At 46.8% G+C, this 17,102-nt stretch overlaps 1 protein-coding gene across 1 annotated transcript in view; it reads right to left on the reverse strand.

The window, feature by feature from the left end:
* CLSTN2 (calsyntenin 2) overlaps nt 1–15,650 on the reverse strand; it is a gene marked incomplete at both ends in the record, with an annotated part of 337,070 nt that extends 321,420 nt beyond the window's left edge. Inside the window, one exon of the mRNA XM_084212187.1 lies at nt 15,566–15,650. Within this exon, the coding sequence (XP_084068313.1) occupies nt 15,566–15,650 (85 nt within the window). The remainder of the gene's footprint in view (nt 1–15,565) is intronic.
* Between the last annotated feature and the right edge of the window lie 1,452 nt (nt 15,651–17,102).

Genomic DNA, 17,102 nt, shown 5'->3' on the forward strand with positions numbered 1-17,102 from the left:
ATTGCACTTTGATAATTTCACACACACGGTCTTTATGCTTTTTTTGAGCAAGAAAAAGACAGAAACCAACTACAACTGGCCTCAGCAGCCAATGCTTTTCCCTTTATGACACCAAATCAAGAGTTTGAGTCTAGCTTTGGCAAGTTTAAAGACCACGATCAAAAGGCTGACTTTTTAAGGCAGTTCAGTATAAATCAGACATTTAACATCTTTCTAGCTTTCCTTTTTCAACACAAATTTAAAATTCTGTTAACTAAGGAAGAAAAAATGAACTTTTAAGATCTAAGCCTGACAGTAATGGCAAACACCATCTGTTCAGCTGTAGCTCAGGAATTTTTAAAGTAGCTCTCATAAGGAAAAGGGAAAATCACCCTTCAAACACGATTGCTGTACAGTTTTTTCAGAAATACCTTAAATATACCTGCCAATGCATTCTGTCACAGACTGACCTGTGCTAGTAGCCTTTGTGAAACTAACTCCAAACCAAATTTCAGAAACCAACACTACCTAGCACACAGTAAATCATGAGAGTTCACAAATGATTTTAATTTAGTTCTACCACCTGATATTTTACAAGCTCCTCTCACAACCAAAAAATTCAACCCAATTACTGCAGATGTGCAACCTGGTATAGGCAAGGGGTGCAATAATTTCCAGCCACAGTCTTGCTTTGATTGCATGTCCAAGAGTCAGGTGTGAGACAAAAATAACCCAGTTAGGAGGGAAACCCTCATTACTTTCTTTGTCAGTTTTTGTGATTCACCTGCCCGACCTTTGCGCTTCTCCCTCACATTCAAGGTAGGGTTTATTTTTTTTTTTAGAGGATAAAAGACTAAATTTTCTTTGTTGCTTAAATTCAGAAGCTCAGAGTTTAAGGAGGAAAAAACCCATGTGTCTGAAAAGTCATGAAATCCATGTAAGCTGATGATGAGACACATGCAGTACATATATAAGCACATATACAGTGTTGATAATCATGTGCATATTCAGTAAGAAGAGAATCTACAAAAGAAAAAAATGAGGAAATTAGTCCCAAAATGAGCAGAGTCTATTTTTCTCACCTACTTTACTTACTACAGTCTGCTAACAAGTGAGTGACAGATGAATGCTGATCAAAAAGCAGAATCTTGATATTTGTATTTGATTGCAATTTTCATCAAGTTAAATAAAAGGTGTCCCACTTCACTATAACTGTCCTAAGACACGTAAAGTACAGTAGTAGTAAATTAAATGTCATTTTAAATCATTGCTATTAGAAAAACAGCCAAGTACTATCCATATTAGGGATATACAACTTCAAGTGATTGGTCTGATTTGTAACATCAACAAGAAACAGCTCCTCAAAATGAGCACAAGTGAAACTTTGTGAGAGTGCAGCACTGCTTGACTTTACTGCACTCCCAGTGTTTACCTGGAATCATGGGGCTGGAATATAGACAAGGAGCAAACAGCCTGCTTCAACACAGCTCTTCTGACAGGGAAGAATAATCACACTTAAACCTGCAGGAAACCCATCCTGGCCCACACTTCGCTTCATAGCTTGGAGTTGAATAAAAAGTACTTTGAAAAGAACAAAAAAAAAAACCCAAACAAAACAAACAAAAACCCAAACGAAACAAACAAAAGCCACCAAGAACGGTTCTATTGGCTCAATGAAAGCAGTTATACCACAGGAAGCTGTAAAAGGAAAGAGATTAAATCAAACGTTCCTCCTGTTTGGATAAAGACAACTATTAGCAGAACAATATTAAAGCTTTGAAAAAACTGTTTACATTTATAGGAAAACACACAAAGGATGAAACTCCGATTTTACCAAGATACACTGCAAATCTCACATTGATTTAACGAGGGTCAAGATTACACATACAAAAACCAAACATCTAAATAACAGCATTAACTGCTGGAAAACTGCAAATCCATGCAGAGCCATCTTTAAATCAATACTGAGAGAAGCCACATTAAAATAAATTGTAATTCAGCACATACACTTCTCTTCCATTGCAAAACATGTTTTTAGGTTAACTGCAAAAATCATCTTTCCTAGCCCAATACTCTTCAACAATCTATTGGTCAACTCACACTCCATCTGTATCTTGAGGATACTCAGACCTGTAAGGGCCCCAAAAAACCTGAACCACTTTTCCAATCCCTTTAATTTCTGCCAAGCTTGAACATCTTACACACACCCAACCTGTACCACAAAGCCAGCTGCATCAGGGTTACTGCACCACCAAGCATCACAAGAGATTCACACAAACCCAAATAATTTCTTAAATGATGGATTTTAAGAATCATCCATCTTCCACATCAAGCAGGATTTTGGGGCAGGGAGGGTAAAACCCACTTAGATTCAATGTGTCTTAAATGCTGATTTTTAATTTTTTTTTAATATCACTTATTGAGAGCAAGTATCAAATTAACTGATGCACATCCAGAGCCTTTAGGTTAACTTTATCAAGAAGCCACTTGAACTTTGATGCCATATTATAATGCATAATGTTCTATAAACTTACTCGAGGTAACTCACACCCTTGCTCTTATATCTTATAGATATAACCAATCAACATATCCATTTTTATTGAAATGCACACAGCAAAGAATTGGAAGGCACTTAGAGTGAACTGTCTTAAAATGCACTTTGGAAATCGACACTTTCACATTTTAAATAGTTAGATTCCACTCATTAACCTTCTTGACAGAGTAAATTTGCAGCTCACAAAAGGAAACAAAACACTGAAGCATTACAGGCATCCTGAATTTTGTGTTGAAAGCCCCCAGTGAGCGTGCACAACTCATCTACTGGGTACAGCTGCTGGGTGTTAAAAAAGCAATTAAAGAAAATGGAGGTCCCTTTTTGTAACAGTACTTCACAGTACAAGGAACCTTAACCAATTATGTTCCATCCCCAGCTGCAGACATCTCACTGCTCTGGGAGCTGGGAGTGTTAAAAGATCAGACCAATGAGCCATCCAGTCAAACTCCCTTTATAAAGAGGGGCTGAACCAATAAATGCTCTCTGTTGCCACAAGGACATCGGGTGTGTGATCCTCTCTGTCTGTGACCCACCCCTGCTGCTTCACACCTGGTGCCCACGACATGATGATGATGGGACTCAGCCCTGTTCTGTGCACAGAGCAGCGCAGACTGAACGGTGCAATAGCCAGAGAAAGCTGGCACAGGCTGTCCAGGTCAGCTGTGGTCTGTCTGTGCCCAGACACGCGTAGGATGGTTTGTTTAGATCGGGCTTCAAAGGACGAGGCTGGACTCTCTGATTTTTGGTCTTCAAGGTTGTTTATTATTTCTTATCTACAAAGTTTTCTCTCTGCCCAGCCGGGATCTGACCAGCAAGGCAGCCAAAGGCACTCTGACCGCCCATGGAGCAGCCGTGTCTTTTTATAACAAAACCTACGTAAATCTTATTTACCTTTTGTCCCCAATACTTATCACCCTTATTAGCAAGTGTACCTTCACCATGAACCTATCCAAAAATATCTGTGTCACACAGAAAATGGATGACAAGAAGAAGGAAGAAGAACCACGAGACAGGCCCAAATTCCTCCATCTTGTCTTCATAACCCCCCTGTACCAAAACCTTAAAACCTGTGTTTCACCTTGTAGATATACTATTTCTACACCATTTAAACCCCAGTGATTCTCATATCCTCATACACAGGTGGCACATCCCTAGAGGGATCAAAGTCAAGCCACCAGGTGCTTTTGGCAACATTCCAAGACCTCCGAGCCCCCCCAAGCGTTCTCTCAGTAGCTCTGGACATCTGTAGCAATGTGCTGAATTCCCACAATAGGCTACTAATCCAAATGGTGGGGTAGCTGGAGAAATCCCGTGAGACAGCAGGATAGCGGTGGAATTAGCACAGGCTGTGCAAAATTGCTGCGAGATCCCGGCAGTAGACAGTGGAGTATGCTGCGTGGTTTAAAACCACATTTTTGTGGATGGAAATCACTGTTGGGACTGAGGGCCTGGACTTCTGCACCAGGAGATCCTGTTCTGAAGGTACAGACTTTCTTTCTCAAAAAAAGAAGGACTAATTACGACAAGCGAGTTCCACTAGCCCTGCTCACATGGTGTGAAAGCCATGAACTGCATGTGTCCAAAGAGACCTCCTTAGACTTATCACCCTGAGATCGGGCTGGATGAAATATACTTTCAGCAGCCTCCATTGGTGAGGACACAGCCATCAATGTAATACAGCCACAGAGGGTCATCCTGGACTTATTAAAAAATGTAAACAATGAACACGGGAGAAGAAAGGGCAAAGCAGACACAGACTGTGGCAAAGCCGCCGCAGGGAGCTGGAAAGCCACCGTGGGCGATATGAAACCAAGCACTGTGCGTTGCACGGGGCCGCAGGGCCACCCCACACCGGGATGCTCTGCTGCTGGGGGGTTGCCCAGCAAGGCAAGGCAGCGGGGGACATGGTGCTGCAGAGCCACACAGGCGTTCCTCTGTGCCCTGCTGCAGTGGGCCGGTGTGCCCCAGCCACTGTGAGAGGTGGGACCCTGCTGCGGAGCGGCCGTGGGGAGCGGCACTGCCCCAGGGAGCGGGAGAATCCCAAGAAACCGAGAGAATCTGCGGCTGCCTGTGCCATGGCTGCTGACAATGCCCAGGGAGGCAGAGAAGGGGATTAGGCAACCAAGCCACATGGTGTAATGGCAGCCACCACGGCCCCAGCGAGCTGTGCAGCTCTGGCGGCACTGGGACACTCCGTGCCTACACAGAGCTGTTGTGCTGGGCTGAGCTGCCCCGTGGCCATGCCACAGACCTGCTGTGCAGCGCCAGACCCCACACAGCTGCACGAGCCTGCTGTACCAGGTGGAGCCATGATGCCGCCACCTTGGGCGGCACACTGTGCCACTCCACTCTCGGGGCCAGAACATATGGTGGCCGCTCCAGCACCGCCACACTGACACCCTCCACCACCACAGGAACACCAGGACAGCCTCCTCCTGAGACGGAGCAGCTCAGCTCCAAAGCTTCACTGAGGGGCCCCCAGTCCAACCTCCAAGGAGCACAGCTGCGTCTCCAGGGGGAATGGTCCCTGACCCTGCCTCCAGTGGGAATGGTCCCTGACCCTGCCTCCAGTGGGATGTCCCCTGACCGTGCCTCCCTGGGCAGGTCTGGGAAACGCATCGCCAGGAGCTCCTGAGGACCTCATACCAGAAGCGGGGCCACTACCCCCTCTGCACTAGCTCTGCTGGAGCTAAAGCCTTCCCTGGAATGTATGCCAGCAAAGGACACAAGGAATACCAGCAGAGAAGGCCAGAGCCATCGTCCCCCTGCGGAACACCGCGATAACACCACAGTCACTTTGCTGCCAACAGCCCTGCCCGATCCTGTGAGCATCTGGCAAAAGATAAAGCTTGCTGCTGTCACAAGTGGAGATTGTGAGGGGCAGAACTCATTGATGTACCCATGCTGGGGGACTGGGAGCCTGAGGATGGGACACTGGGAGCTCATCCAGTAAAAAGAGACACTGGAACTAATCCTGACAAGTGTACTCCTTTTCAATGGCCAGTTCTATCCGAGCTGCACCAGCTTGTGGCCAAACACGGTTTGAGTTCTAGTGCCATTGCTGATATGCTACAGTTCTTAACCAGAGAGGAGGTAACTCCCTTTGATATAAAGCAACTGGCAAAACTGATGTTTACAACTGTCCAATATATGGGTTTTGAATCTGCGTGGAAAAGCAGCACTGAAAAACAGGAGTTTAAAAATTGGAAGTTTCCGTGAAAGAACCCACGTTATGGGGAAGGGGTCCCTCAACTTCTGGGTCTACCACCAGTGGGAGATACAAGACTCCAAGCTGGGCTCCATCCATTAGTACTGGAACAGGTGAAGGAATTGGGTCTGCAGGCACTATTTAAAGCAACTAACAGGGCAAACCCAACCCAAACATATTCCAAAATCAGACAAGGAATCAAAGAACCATTTTTGCAGTTCATAAAGAGATTACAAGACGCTATGGAAAAACAAATTGTTAACACTGAAATCAGAAATCATCTAATTTTACAATTGGCAAAAGATAATGCCCATGAGGACTGCCAAAAGGTCACAGAACTGCTACCTGATGAAAATCCATCACTAAATGACTTGATAAATGCCTGTACTAAGGTTGGATCTAATTCTCATAAGATGACAATGTTAGCAGATTCCGTAACAGCTGCTGTGAGAGTAACACCTCAGTGCTACAGGTGTGGACAACAAGGCCACCTGAGAGCAAATGTCCCCAAAAGTCCTTTCCACAGGGGATGTTTTAAGGACAGAAGGGAACCAATGCAAGCTGCAGCCAAAGTGGAAGGACCGAACATACGACCATGGTATGCAGGTCCAAATCTCGTGCTAATGGCCAATTTCTCAAGAACCAGGGGAACAGAAAAACTGAGCGAGACAGGGGAATGCGTGACAACACAAGCAATTTCCCACCCTCCAGTACAAGCTTATGTGATCAGCTCACAGGAAAGACTTGAGGAGGGCTGGAATGGATGTGTCCTCCTCCATCGCAGGAACCATAAGCACCTCAAAGGTACATAAGGTCCCTCTGGAGCTTTGGGGGCCTCTTGGGAAAGGATTGAGAGCACTGTTAATTGGAAGGTCCCCTGCCACAATGCAAGGTATCATTGTGTATCCTGGTGTTGTTGATGCAGATTTTACCAAACACATGCACAGATTTTCACCCCTACTCCACCCGTGACTATCCCTGAAAAAACAGAATTGCTCAGCCCACCCCTTTTAAGTTTTGTGTCCCCAAAGCAGATTCTAGGGAGCGAGGAGACCAAGGCTTTGGATCAACAGGACAGCCCCAGGTGAACTGGACTCAGGTGGTAGGAGATCAAAGACCTAACATGGTTTGCAATGTTGCGGTGCCTAAGGCAAAGCCTTCACAGATCAATGTCAGTGGGATGACAGACACAGGGGCAGACGTCACCATCACCTCTGCCAAGACGTGGCCCCCATCGTGGCCTGCTCCACCTGCAGGCTCTGCCATTGCTGGCCTCGGAGGGCCCACACAGAGCTGCTTGAGCACCAGTCCTGTGTTCATCAAAAATCCTGAGGGCCAAACAGCCATGATCTGGCTTTACATCACTGTGCACCTCTTAATCTGTCAGGGAGGGATATTTTGCCTGCATGGGGTGTCCGGGTGGGGATGGATTTTTAACAGGGGCCACTGTGTTGAAGGATGTAAAGTGTCCCACACCAGCTCCAAAATGGCTCAGTACTCACCTGGTGTGGATACCACAGTGGCCCCTTTAAAGAGAGAAGCTAGCTGCCCTAAAATCATTAATACAAGAACAGCTAGCTCAAGGACACATAGAGCCATCTATGAGCCCTTGGAACACCCCTGTATTTGGAGTAAAGAAGAAATCTGGTAAATGGATGTGGCTCCATGACCTAAGAAAAACCAGTTCGGTGATGGAGAGCATGGGCACTTTGCAAGCTGGTACGCCTTCTCCTACAATGGTACCTGCCTCCTGGGACATCCTGATTGTGGGCCTGAAGGATTGTTTTTTCATCGTTCCACTGCACCCAGACAACACCTCAAAGTTTGCTTTTAAAGTGCCTTCCATTAATAATGCTGCACCAGTGGAATATTATCAATGGCGAGTTCTTCCCCAAGGCATGAGAAACAGCCCCACAGTCTGTCAGTGGTACATTGTACAAGCACTCCCATCTGTGAGAGAACAGCTTCCAGGGGCATACTGTTATCATTACATGTATGACATTCTGATTGCAACCCAAACAAAAAAGGAACTCTCACAGATTCAGCCAAACCTGCTGCAAGCATTAAAAACATTTGGGCTGGAGGCAGCACCAGAGAAGGTACAGCAGCAAGCACCCTGGCAATATTTGGGACTCAAAATAATGAATCAAACTATATAGCCACAAGCAATTCAATTTTCAACCAAAACTCAGACTCTAAATGATGCACAAAATGATGCACAAAACTCAGACTCTAAATGATGCACTTTTGGGTACTTTTAACTGGGTCAGATCCTATCTAGAATTAACCAATTCACTATTAGCACCCTTATCAGACCTTCTAAAAGGCGATCCTGAATTAATTTCCCCCAGAAAATTAAACCCCAGAGGCAAAAGCTGTTCTCAGAACAGTAGAGCAAGCTATCACAAACAGACAGGTCCACCGGATATACCAGAGGTGTGTATCACTATGTTCATTCTCATTGTTAATTCTTATTCTACTGGTGTTATTGGGCAGTGGAACACACACTGGCCTGACCCTTTGCACATTCTAGAGTGGGTGTTTCTGGCTCACCAACCAAAAAAGATGGCACCCATTGTCTTTGAGCTAATTGCAGAGTTAATCATCAAATGTCATTAAAGGTGTTTACAACTGAATGCTAGAGATCCTTCACAAATTATTATTCCCATGACACATGAGCAGGCTGAATGATGTTTTGCTAATTGTATGGCATTGCAAAGTGCTTTGCAATATTTTTCTGGACAAATCACTGACCACTTAGCAAGCCACAGCTTGCTGAAGTTAAGTGTCATGGTTTGAGAGGAAGCAGGTTTTTTTGGGATGCTGTGGTCAAACCAATAGGTGCTCAGATTTGAATATTGGCACCTGGTGTGGCCACTGAGGATATGGATACGCCTGTGAGAACACAGAGGGTTAAAAGCTGAGAACTCCCAGGGGAAAACTCTCTTGGTTCCTGTGGGTGAAAGAGCTCAGAGCTGCCCTGCCCGGCTCCGAGCTGCGCAGGGAGGGGAAGCCACGAGGCCTGGGTGGGTAGGTTGGGGTCTGGACAGAGAGGGGAGGAGAAGGCCCTGCAGGATGGAAGGGTGGAGGAACCTGGAGAGACACTGGGCAGCCCCCATAGAGACAGAGAGAGAGAGAGAGAGAGCTGGTGTCTGTGCCTGTGCCACCTTGAGATTTGATAGCACGGCCAGGAAGCAGAAGGGGGAGTGCGGGGAGAAGGTGCCGGCAGGGCAGCCGTGGGAATTCTGCACAGGCTGAGCCTGAGACTTTGAACCCTTTTTTGGATGATGGGAACCTTACTCCTCCTGGAGTTGAATGAGAAGAGAGATACAGATGAAATAACAGGAAATGGGCAAGTGCGATCAAAGTCTGTGCAAGTGAAAGATGTCAGAAGAGTTGAGAAGAACCCTAGGTGGGAGGAGGTGATGGAGTGGCCTTTGGCTGGACTTTTCTTGTATAGCCATGGATGGAACCATTTTTCCTGTGACACAGAGACTGCATTTAGGGGGAGGCAGTGACTCGGAGCCAAGGAAGTGCAGTGGTGTGATGGAAGGCGTGAACAGAGACAACAACGGGTGAGGAGGGTGGTGGTGGTGCCCCCTGGGAAGAAGAAGAGGATCTCTGTTCTCAAGACCCCTCGGCCCCAGGGGGTGAAATTTGGGGGGGACATGTGTCCCAAAAGTGAGGGACTGTACCTTTTTTGGAACTGGGCAAAGCATCCTTGAAAAGGAAAACCCCAGAAGCAGCTCTGGTCCATGTGCAGTGGTGAGAGCACTGGGCATGGGAGGAAGAGGTGACGCTGGCAGATGATCTCCGGGCGGTGCCACGCGTGACAGGGAAACACAAGAGGTGCCAACTGTGTTTCCAGGGGAAGCCCATGGTGCAAGAGGGACTGTTCTCCTTGATGATTTGAGAATTGATTATCTAAAAGATGGTGATGGACTGAGAGTGGATGATCTGAAGGGTGGATGTTTGAGAAATCTGGTGGGGTAGGAGGAGGAATGAGACATGTAAGGTTTTCACTCCAAATTGTGTGTGTTTCTCTTTATGTAGAGTTGTAGTTTAATAAAGTTTTCCCTTTTTATTCTTAAGCTGGAGCCTGCTTTGCTCTATCTCACAGCAGATACCAGGGAGGAAGCATTTTCATGGGGACACTGGCACTGCGCCAGGGTAAACCATGACATTAAGTGGGGAAACTGCACTGCCTCTGAAACCTCTAAATGGCAGAATACCCTTAAAAGGTGTTACAGTGTTTACTGATGGCTCTGGGAAAACAGGAAAGGCCATTGTGACATGGCAAGAGGAAGATGAGTGGCAAACCTTGGAGTCATCTGAGAGTGGATCATCTCACCTGGTAGAGCTATGGGCTGTGGCTGTGGCTTTCCATTGTTTTCCCCACACTCCTCTAAATGCTGTACCTGGTTCTGCATATGTAGCTGACATCACACAAAGATCAGACCGAGCACTACTAAAGGAATTGATAATGCACAGCTATTTAATTTAATTAAAACCCTATGCCTGACTATCCAAGCCAGCACTTGCCTTTATTACATCCTACACATCAGGAGTCACACAAATGTACCAGGTTTTACCACAGAGGGCAACACCAGAGCAGATATGCTAGCTAGCCTTGCTTGGACAGCGCCACAACCAGACATGCTTGCACAAACAAAGGCATCACATGATTTTTTCCACCAAGGTGTTTGAGTCTTACAGTGGCAATTTCAGCAAACACAGAGGCTCGTAATATTGTTAGCACCTGTGCTGACTGCCAAGGCCACACTGCACCACTGCAGATGGAGACAAACCCCCATGGACTGCATGCTTGCAAATCTGGCAAACTGATGTCACACCCATCCCTGAATTTGGCCATTTTAGGTATGCACATGTCTCGATACTTTTCACCAGCGATATGGGCTACAGTGCACACAGAAGAAAAAGATCAGGATGCCATTGCACACTGGCAATCGGCTTTTGCAGCTTTGGGCATCCCTCACACCATCAAACCAGACAATGCATGCATTTCACAGGAAATTAGACAATTTCTACAGCTCTGTGGTGTGTCACACCAAACTCATATTCCCCATTTAGCACCTGGACAGGCCATTGTGGAAAGAGCACTTGGCCCTTTAAAACATAAACCTGAAAAACAAAAGGGGAGAGTGTGTGATGAGACCCCAGAGAGCAGGGTAGCTAAAGCTAAATAGACACTAAATCATTTAACAGTTTCAGAGAAGTCCCAGAACCCATTTATTTTAAATCACTTCTTATCACTACAATCATCCTGTGGTGTTCAGCTGCCCAAACCCAAGGTAATGGTGAGAGAGCTCCTCACCAATACACACAGGGGTTCCACACCTGGGAACAGGGATGTGCATGCATTTCAAGGGACATTGGAACAGCTGCCAGATGTGTCCAGGCTGCACTACATCCTGCTGGGAACCACAGGCAGCGTGCTCCTGATGATCCCTCAACAGCCATCACAGAGCCGTGTATGGAGCAGTGGCCAGAACAGCTGTTCACCTGCCTGGAAATCTGGGACTCTTGAAGTGACAGCTCAGATAAGGACTTAATTTGTTTACAATTTTCTTTTCCTGTTTAAAAACTGTTTTTTCTGTTTACAGATTGTTTTTCTAGTAGTTTGGTTTTTCCCTAACAGTTCTAAAGGGTTGAATAGTTTCTTGGTTTTAGAGATAAATTGTAACTTCTAAGAAAAAAGCCAGCGACATGTTAGTCTGAAGAATATTAGTAGTTCTTGCCTAACAGCTCCTAGACATGAATGCTGCAGCTCCAGTGAAGCATGGCATCATGCAAGTTAAACCCATGCTGCCCTTCTGTCACCCAGTTTGCAAAGGGTCCTTGCAGATGGGTGACAGAGACCAGGCTGCAATTTTTAATAAAGAAAGAAAGGAGGGGATGTCACAGTACATCACAGTACAAGCTGGCTTGTACTGGGCAATTAATTCCCTACAAATAAGAAACCCAGCTGGGTCCATAAACTGGCCCCTGGGCTGACTGACAGGAACCTCAACCAATTATGTTCCATCCCCAGCTGAAGACATCTCACTGCTCTGGGAGCTGGGAGTGTTAAAAGATCAGACCAATGAGCCATCCAGTCAAACTCCCTTTATAAAGAGGGGCTGAACCAATAAATGCTCTCTGCTGCCACATGGACATTGGGTGTGTGATCATCTCTATCTACGACCCACCCCCATCCCGTTACACCTTTCAAGTGTGCAATTTGGGTAGGAGAAGGGGTGTCCAGATACAGATACAACTCTCAGATACAGATACAACTCTCAGTCACTTCAAAGGGGAAAAACAGGATCCAGCTCTGACTGCTCACAAGTCAGGGAGGTGACCAAAGACACACCTTGGAGGGTGTTCTTTAAGTGGCACACACTCTGCTTACAATTAAAATATGCTTTGGAACCTCTTAAGTTCCCAGTCTTGGTAGTCTTCCAAGAAATGCAATTAAAATTGGTAGCAATATGATTCTGACTGGCAAACATTCTCTAACTTCATAATGACAATTTAAATATAGTTGTCAGTCTTCTATGCTGAAATACCTGAATACTAAAGTACTAAAGCTGCTATCAAATACTGACTTTTGTCTTTTGAGACCTCTAAATCATTTCATTATCTTGACACCCAGACTTCATAATCAGACGAATCTTTTATCCTGTGAGACACAAGAGTCAGTCTTCATGAACTGCTTTTCAACCAAAACACTCTAGGAAAAAAAGGATTCCTAACTCCATTTATTGATGAAAAGAAACAGAAAGATGAAATCATTTACATGTCCTTATTGGTGAGCTACAGGAAGCGCCAGGAAACGAAAGTACAGTTGCTTCACCTCCCATCTTCTGACTTAAGCACTTGCCAAACATTGTTCCTGATGTATTTTAAATGAGGTTGAAAGAAGGCGCTTTTTTTTTTTAATGTCTCTTACGAATTGATAATAAGAAGTATTTCATTATTATTTACTATAGAAAGGAATACAAGAAAACACTGAGTGATGCAGAAAATTTCAGACTCTAGGATCTGTCCAGAGTGTTCTCAAAGCTGCTCCCTCACTGTGCTCCCCCAGACTGTAAGGTTTCTCTCACACAGAAGTCGCTGGCTCTGTCTCCCTGGGTCAGCTGTTCCTCTGCTGCTGAGAGTCAGACCTGATGCACTCACATCACAGACCTGCCAAGCAGGACTGAATGTTCCACTGATTTGGAAATGTCTGCAATGGCCAGGACTTCAGGTTTTGCCCATGTCATTAATTTAACTGGAATCAAATATTCTTAGTTATTAAGATCATTGAGAGGCTTTCAGCTGTACTTAAAAATGAAGACTAAAATGTTGTTTATGGTAATGATGAGGTTCAAATATACTAACATTTAAGAGGCTAATTAATTGGGTCTTAAAAGAAATTTGGATATGACAGCCCTTTTAGGACTTCATTGAGTAGTTCAGTAGTACATACTAGAATAAGGTAATAAATGACTTAAGAGATAAGCATTACGCAGAGATTTGGGGAAATAACAAGTGCTGCAGGTTGCCTGTGAGCACATGGACATGTGAATTTTGAATATGATGGGGAAAAAACCCAATCCTTATCTTTCAGCATATTCTATTTTCCTTAACTGAAGACGACAAGAGACAGTTCACACAATTTCCAGACCTCATGAATGCAATTCCAATAAACCAGAAAGTGTGTCTCTCTAACAGAGCAAAGCTATCTGAAAATACTTAAAAGCAAACATTTTTCTGTCCAAAATGGTGATTTTTAGTGTATCCTATAATAGACATCTGTGTGAACAACCTGCTGCAAAGCTAACAAATTGCATCTGCATATTTAATACACACATTAAGTTCTGTAACTAACAACCTCCTAAACACTCTGATGTTGCCTCATATTTCTTTTTCCGTGGAAAACTTTGGAGAGTTTGTTTTTTCAGGGGCAGGGCAGGTTCCACCTTCTATTCAGAGTAAACAATTTAGTGAAAGAAATTGGTATTTTCTACTGAGTGAAAAGTGAAAACCAGAACTGTTCCTGTAATCCTTCTCCCCTTCCTCACAAACATGTGGGGAAAAGGAGCAGGGATGAAGGGGGCTTGGTTTTGTTTTTAAAATGAGAAGCAGCAGAGCACAGTGAAGTAGATGAGGTAAGAGGAGAACTGAAATCATTATCTTTGGTTGTCTTTGATCCTATAAAGAACAGGATGCTCAGGGCACGTGGGGAGCTTCGTACACACCGCATCCTACCTCCATCTCCCACCAGAATGCACTTTCAGGCCACAAGTCCAGGTTGTGGTTACAGCACCAAGCTTCTCAACTGTGTGCACGAGATACCCACAAAATGCTTTTTAACTTAAAACTTGCTAACCATAGAAAAACGGAGAGCAAGGAGAAAGCAGCACGAGGTTCTTGCTGAAATAAACCCTTTTGTTCTTCCCTCTACCGACCAGGTGGAGGAAGAAAAAGCATATCAAATATTAACTGCATTCAGTGCCAAGACATCTTACCTCATTTATTAACACTGCCTTATAGTTTTTGAAAATACCCAATATTAAGAAACAAGGTGTATAAAGTAATAAGCAAAAACTTGAGCGCTCGAATACCAATATAAATAACATTAAAATGCCTATTTTTAACCACCAGCTACCGGGAGCTTGTGTTCTCTGCAGCCCTCCAGTGGTCAAAGGCACAGCAGAGCCCAGCGAGAACGACCCCGTTTTGTCTGATGAACTGCCGGCAGGTTAAAAGACATCTCCCACGAAATAAAACCTCCCACGCTTGTCTAAAGAAAAGGTCCTTTTAAAGGAGGCAATTACCTTGCATTACATTAGAAAGTAAAGAGGAGGAAAGTAACTCCCCTCCATCAAAATGTTAGGTGTTGTATGTTAATCTGCTCAGAAAACACGGCATTCCCACCAGGACACCAAGGCACGTTGGGTCAGTAACAGAAGGAGCAATTCCTTTCCTACAGTCACTTTCTGCTAGTCATACACGTACATGTAAACAAAGTCAAGTCACATTTGCTGGAATAAATCGATTTTCTCACAAAGTTACGGCTCAAGCAGTTGGTTGGGATTTTGTTAAGAAAACAAACGCCAAACAAACACTGAAGTTTTCTCTTCTCTCTCACACACATGCTCACAAATAAAATAAACACCAAAGCCCCATACAAAAATAAGAGCAACGGAAACGTTTGAAAAGAATATAAAAAAGACTGAGACAGAGTTGTCAAAACTAAGTTTCTAAAACTTGGGGCTCGAAATGCAGTCCTAAACCGCATGGAAACAATGCAAGGGAAAAGAAAACAAGTGGAGGCAAGAAACCGCCGACACCTGTGCGACCGGAGCTCTGGGAAGGGGCACGGCCGCCCGGCAGACGGGAGCGGGCGGCAGCGCTGCGGAGCGGGGGCAGCCCCGCCGCACCTGCGGCACCGCGGGCAGTCCCATCCCGGCCTGGGGGAACGACAGCGCTGCTCCTCGCTCCCGGCCTGGGCAGCTCCGGCGCTTCTCCTCCGCTCCCTCCGCCGGCCCCGGCCAGCGGAGGCGCGGCCCCGGCCCGTGCCCGACGCGCGGCTCTCGCCGGAGCGGCCCCGCAGCATCGCGGCGGCGGCAGCGGCGCCTCCCGCCCGGCCCCGGGACAGCCGCGGCCGGTGAGCTGCGGGCACCCCCGCCGAGCCGCCGAGACCCCCGCCCAAACTTTGCGCCCCTCCCCGGGGGAGCGGCGGCCGTGCCCGGCGGCCCCGCGCAGGGCGAGGAGCCGCCCCGCAACCCCGCCGCCCGCGGGCGGCCGCGCCCGGCCCGCGCCCCGCTACCTGCCTTTGGCGGCGAGCAGGCTGCCCAGCCCCAGCGGGAGCAGCAGCAGCGCCGCCGGGCCCCAGCAGCAGCAGCGGCGCCTCCGCATCCCCGGCCCTGGTGGCGGCCGCCGGCCCGGCTGTGAGCGCTGCGCTGCGGGCGAGCCGGCGGGCGGAGGCTGCTGCCGCCGCGCCGTCACTCGCCCTCGCTGCCAGCGCCGGGGCGGCTCCGGCCCCCGCCCGGGACCGCGGCGACGTCACGGCGAGGGCAGGCCCGAATATTCATGAGCCGGGGCCGCGGCCGCGGGCGGCCCCGCACCTGCCCGCGCAGGTGTCTCCGCAGGTGTCCCCGCACCTGCCCGCGCAGGTGTCCCCGCAGGTGTCCCCGCAGGGCAGGGCGGACCGGGCTGGGGACGCGGGGAGGGCGCGACGAGCCGGGAGCAAGGACACGGCGGAGCGGAGGGCAGCGAAGGAGACGGGACGGAGAGGAGGAAAACGAGGCTTTGGTGAAGGATGCGAAGGGCACCGGGAAAGGGAGACACAAAGGGGGCGGCTGGAAGAAAGCAACGGAAAAGAAAGGATAAAGTAACAGTTCAGTAAAGTTGGAGGGAAACAGAAGACCTTGAAAAGCCAAGGCGGGTTGAACATGAAATGCTTTTGTTGGAGAAAAGGACAAATCACAAAGGTTTTGGTAAAGGGAAAAAATGAACGAGGAATGGACAAACCTTAGACACAGAGACTGCCCTGGCAAGGCTTGGCACGATGCACAAAGATTACAAATTAAAATTACACATTACACTGCAAGGTATTAACTCCATATAAACTGTGAGAGCCACAAGGAATTACTGTACCCTTCAAAGCTCCCTCCCTGCTTCAAATGCTCCCTCATCTGTGCTCTGCCCCATAAATTGCTTATCAAAGCCACCTGACTCTGGACAAGCCAGTACTTCCAGCAGAATCACTGCTCCAAGGGATTCTTGTTGGTCACTGGGCTGTGGGAGCGTGGTCAATCTGACAGAGCAGTGTCAAGATGCTCTCCTGAAATGTTCCCTGAGCACCTTGTGCCTGAGAGCAACTCCAGGGCCATCCCACAGAAAGCACTGTAACTTTGGCGCCACACACAACACAGTCATTGTATAAAATCCTTTGGTTTAGGTCTCTATCACTATTCCTCACCATTATTTTTCCCTATATGTCGTGCTAGAAGCATGAATCATTGAGCACAATGCTTTGAGTGGATGGAATTCTCTCCTCCTCCTGTCCACACACAGAGAAAAATTGGGATGGGATGCAGAGAGAAGAACCCAAGCCCTTTTCCAAACCAGAGATGTAATGCTTCATCTGCTAAGGAAGACAGATGGAAATACACATTTACTGTTATATTGCATTCAGACAAAAAATAAAGCCCAAGTTACAGTGGTTAGGACAAACTTCTAAAGCTCGTTCTGGCTGCTTGTCTAGTTAGTTATGGAATCTGCTTTCCTGTAATCTCTACTGTGAGCTTGAGTAGAATAGTGTATAGAACAAACAGGGAAAATCAGAAGTAAAGTAACTTTGAACAC

Source organism: Fringilla coelebs, assembly GCF_963513975.1.
Source record: "Fringilla coelebs genome assembly, chromosome: 10".
Lineage (NCBI taxonomy): Eukaryota > Metazoa > Chordata > Aves > Passeriformes > Fringillidae > Fringilla > Fringilla coelebs.